The sequence below is a fragment of the Etheostoma spectabile genome, chromosome 4, assembly GCF_008692095.1.
Source record: "Etheostoma spectabile isolate EspeVRDwgs_2016 chromosome 4, UIUC_Espe_1.0, whole genome shotgun sequence".
In the NCBI taxonomy this organism is placed as follows: domain Eukaryota; kingdom Metazoa; phylum Chordata; class Actinopteri; order Perciformes; family Percidae; genus Etheostoma; species Etheostoma spectabile.
Window position 1 is genome coordinate 4,022,807 of NC_045736.1, and position 5,004 is coordinate 4,027,810.

Here is a 5,004-nt window from a genome sequence, read left to right on the forward strand (position 1 = left end):
GGACTTGTTGAGGGGACACAATCAGCTCCCAGCATCCCGCTCTTTGTTTTGTTTGTTGATTGACAGCTGGGGTGCTTTCGTTGGGCAGTGAAGAGGACTTTGGCCGAGAAATCTTTTGATTGCTGCGTAGCTCGGTATAACCTTCCTCCCCATCCAACCCAGGTTTGTCCTGAATGATGGGACAGGGCTGTGTCCACTGTCTCTTCACCATCAAAGTTTGATTGAACCTACAATGAGCTGCCCCATGTTCTTCTGTTACTTTTTGTTCTGGAATTGATTATACAGCTCACACCGCAGCCATGAAAACATAAGCAATGTTAAATTCATATTTTAGACAGCATTCTCTGTTGATCAAAATCGTTTCCTCTTTCACTCATTCACTGCTCCCCGTGTCAAAATGTCTTTCTAATACCCCAATTATTTTTGTATGATTACATGGTGTATAATCATAAATAAAGATGTTTTTAATCAAATGACCACATACCAGTTGTCATACTAAAAACCTAGGCTGTGGCCAGATAGATTAGACTACTGGATGTTGGTTGGGTCCCAAAAAATCTAAAGTGTGCGGTGTGCACTGGACCTGAAGAGAACACAACAGTGGCACAACAGCAAATCAGTGCTTTTATTGCACATTAGATGCAATAGGTTTTCAGTATTGATATTTCTTAATACTTGCAGTCCAGTTAAAGATAATATAACACCAGTGTCTGGTAAGCAGATTTGTGTGTGGTGTAAGGTTACATGCTAGTGTCTACGCCAAAAAGCGTTTTAAGTAGTAAGGTGCGACATTAGCTCAGCATATTAACACATCATTACATTATATAGAATTGGCAAATGTATTGACATGTAAATCTCACATCCAAGAAAGTGGAAGCTGCAGGTTCCCCATGTCCCCTTTGTACCTCAGCAAAGCCTGTTGGGGCCAGCCTGCAGGTTTGCATGGATTTACAGCCCCCGGCAACACTAGCAGAGAGAAAGCAAAAACCATTCCCCAATCCCTCCTATAGCACCCTGATGTACGTAGAGCCCACCGCCAGGCAAGCAAGTGAAAAAGCTGTTGTCAAATTCTATTTAAGCCCCCTATTTTGCGAACAATTGAGATTAGTGTGGGGCCACCACATCCTCGGCTCATTCTGAGATGTTCAGGACAGCGATTAATTAGAGGCCACACCAGGGGCTACTGCATTGAAGTGGCATTAGAAATGGGGAGGGTCGATTGGTGTTGTGGGGAAACTGTTGGATGGTATTTTGGGTAACAGTAGTAGACCTTGTTTTTTTTATTTTTTATAATATATATTTTGGGGTTTTTTGCTTTCTTTACATCATAGACAAGCACAACACAAGCAGAGCGATCATAGCTTATCCACCCCCCGCCCCCAACAAAAGGATCACCAGTTATGTTAAATTAACACAAAACCAAGATTAAAATACTATATAAGTATGTAAGTGTATAACAAATTCAGCGTCCCTATGATGCACTAGAATACTAAAATTATGTATGTGTCCATAAGCACCCTTTTACACACTAATGAATAAACAAATTATGAATTGATTAAAAATTTTAAATTTAAAAAAAAAATAATAGTCGCTTTCATATCAGCCTTTAGCCCTCGCATCGCATTTAGAAGCCCATCAAACCTTATCAAAAAGTTATTCTTTAATGTCTGAATTGCAGTCAGAATTTGGTTGGAATCAATCAAGTTAGTCCCCGAGGCTGCTCCGCTAGCGCTGTTAGCTTCTTCGTTAGCTTGTTTTAAGGGACTCAGCGTGGAGTCAAACTTCAAAAGTTTTTGGGTCTGTTGGGTGCTTTTGGTACCATTGGAGCAGTTGTCGTGTTAGTGAAACTTGAAGTAAATGCACAAGTTAATTAAGACTGCTTAGCTCCCCGCTTAGAGCAAATTCACCAGCGGAGCTGCGAAACACAACCACTCAGCACAGCGCCATAACCTTGGTTACTTTTGAGTTGCAGGATTAATTAAGATGGGTGGCGTAGCATTTAACTGACCTATCAAGATAAGTGCAGTATCCTTTTATAAGGCAGTAGACTTGTCCATAGTGTAGAGAAGTGATAGCTTTAGTCTTTTAAAGCCAGTCCATTTAGCTGTACAGGGACTTCTAATTCTGAAGGCTTCTCTTTTATTTACTATTAAAATGCCAGTCAAAAGACTTTGCATTTTAATGAGTCAACCGGGAACATAACACTCACTACAGAGTGTATCGACATGTTTGGAAGAGTTTTTGGTTGTTTGTCTTCTTTTTTAGAGGGATTCTCTACAGTAAGAGGCCATTAGGCCATTATGTTCTCAAATCAAGATTTGTTTACAGAGTTAATCCATGTATCTCAAACATGTTAATTTCTGGTGATTGTGATGGCTTTTTAGCTTTTTGTCATCCATTGTTTATGCCAACAGATGAGTCATCATAGAATTCAACTAAAACTTACCCAATATTATGCCAGCATTTTGATTTTGACTGTTGCATCAAACTATACCATCAAAGTGGAAGCTTGGTTAAAGCTGAAACGACTTCTTCACAAACTAACGATTATGTGCCCCAGCAAGGCAATTAACTCATATGTTTATGAGTGCACCTTTTCAGTGGGCAACAGTAAAATGCTGTAGTCCCTGTGGTTCTACTCCTCCCTGCAGGGACTCATAAACTCTGACTTGATCTTCCAGTCTTGAAACCTTGTCTACACTGGCCACAGTCCTCAGTATCTACCACACTTGTTTTGACAGCACTTTCAGTTCTAGACAAAATCAATGGAGTTACATGCATTGGTAGAATATAGACTTACACTTGAAAAGAAATTTAGAGCTCCACAGGTTTAATGTGACATGTATGAATGTCTGACTGTGCATGAATTCAACATGAACCAGCTTCAACCATGAACCTCGTGCTTCAGAACTAACCATCAACCTTCAGATCAGCTCCTGAAAAGCTGCCTGGAAAACTCTCCTGTCAGCCTTAACCTTCTACCTGCTTGTTGAGTCAAAACGTCCAACCCTGATGAAGGGCCCATTTACCTAATCACTGATTCTCACTTATTTAAAAAATATGACCACTTGTTCAGATTATAGAGTGCTGTTAAATCATCACTTGTAACCACTGTAAATTATGTCTTTTCACGTTTTTCAGAGTTAACTTTAACCATTGTTATAAAAGTGTGTACAGCATTGCTGTATTGTTGCCACTTCATAGGATTTTCTGTTCCACATAAGAATTAAGTTAATGCCATAGCGAACTGTATTCAGTTTTTTTCTGTCAGGCACTGACATCTGCTTTTTGTTTGTTTGTTTGTTTGTTTCTTCCTGACTGGCTCCTCATTCAATGGGTAAATGACTGTTTACAGATGCTGATCGAGCCCAGAAGCACGGCATGGACGAGTTCATTTCCGCCAACCCCTGCAACTTTGACCATGGCTCGCTGTTTGAGCTGGTACAGCGCCTCACTCTGGACCACAGACTCAACGACTCCTACTCCTGCCTGGTAAGGAAAGGCTTTTTAAAGTAACTGAGAAAAATCAAACCCTGCTTGTCTTTTTGAAAAGTCACTCAAATTGTTGCATGCCCAATTGATTACATTGTCAGAAAGGTGTTGGGGAGGTGTTTCAGTAGTGATTGGGTGATCTAAAAATCTTTGTTTGAAAGAGACTGAGGCATTTCCCACCAGGTGTGTCGGTGCTGCGTTCCGGCTGCTCCACAGTCTCGTGCCCGACTCGCAGATGTTATTGTCTTTACAAGAACAAACAAGTTTTTATTAAGCGTCTACCTTTCACTCTGAGTTCTCCTGCAAATAAACTCCAAACCGTCTCTTTTCTGGCGTTGTCCTTAAAAGGATTTGTCATGTCGTATTATGTTTTTCACTTCCAAGATATATCTTTCGTCATCCGTGGCGTTGTAGGGAGACATTGTTTTGGTAAATTGACTGGACGCTCTCGCTGTTTCACTGCCTGGCTGTCCGAACCCCCCGCGGCCTGTGTTAAAATAGACCTGGTGCGTATCTGTAGTAGAGGGCAGACCCCCTTCACGCACGTTTCTAGGACACGCCGTGACGCAGGTGGTGGATTATCAAGCATTGACTTGAATGGCCGGGATTGCCTCTGGAACCCAGCACAGACGCGCCCGGTGGAAAATAGTGGTGAGGACCTAATCTAGCTACATTAATGTCTATACAGTCTGTAGATTACACACACTGACTGCCAAACAAAGCATGGCAAAGGTTCACTTCATTCAAAGACCCAAATGTCCTATACACACCTAATCTATGTTGTATCTATGGGTTAAAGATACTAGTATTGTGAAGCATGTTGCCAGGCTTGCAGCCTTATATGGAACATGTGTGTGTGTACTAACATCTGTTCACCTCACACTGCAATGTTTGATTGTGTTACCCACAGGGCTGGTTTAGTCCCGGTCAGGTCTTTGTCTTAGATGAGTACTGTGCTCGCTACGGCGTTCGAGGCTGCCATCGGCATTTATGTTACCTGAGCGATCTGTTGGAGAGGGCGGAGAACGGAGCCATGATCGACCCCACCCTGCTGCACTACAGCTTTGCCTTTTGTGCCTCCCATGTTCATGGAAACAGGTACAAATAAATGCGCTTACTAGTCCCGGTTCCTTCTTTTCACCCCCATGTACAAACTACCATTTCATGCTAAAATGATTGGAGCACAAATCATGTTTTTATTATGGAATAGGACAGGTGTGACATGCTTGAATAAAATTTACAGCACATGGTAAGTCAGGAATAAATACCTGATATATTAACACGCTTAATAAGTACTGAGGAGGTTATACAATTTTTCAAAAATATCCGCACTAAATGGATTGTCCCAGTGACTTCTAAGAATCCAGGAGCCTCTTCTCGTAGTTTCTATCTGCATCAGAATGGAAGCAGAGGTGAGAGCGAGCTACAAGTGTCAAGCAGAAAGCAGCTGGAAAATGTCGACAAAGAACTTATGAATGAATAGGGCCAGTCCACATAAACAGGTGCATATGT

At 41.6% G+C, this 5,004-nt stretch overlaps 1 protein-coding gene across 1 annotated transcript in view; it reads left to right on the forward strand.

Moving 5' to 3' along the window:
• Positions 1 to 5,004, forward strand: part of LOC116687408 (calcium-dependent secretion activator 1) — a 185,407-nt gene that overhangs the window by 46,469 nt on the left and 133,934 nt on the right. The window contains exons 9-10 of the mRNA XM_032512766.1: positions 3,356 to 3,492; positions 4,403 to 4,590. Coding sequence (XP_032368657.1) covers positions 3,356 to 3,492; positions 4,403 to 4,590 — 325 coding nt within the window. The remainder of the gene's footprint in view (positions 1 to 3,355; positions 3,493 to 4,402; positions 4,591 to 5,004) is intronic.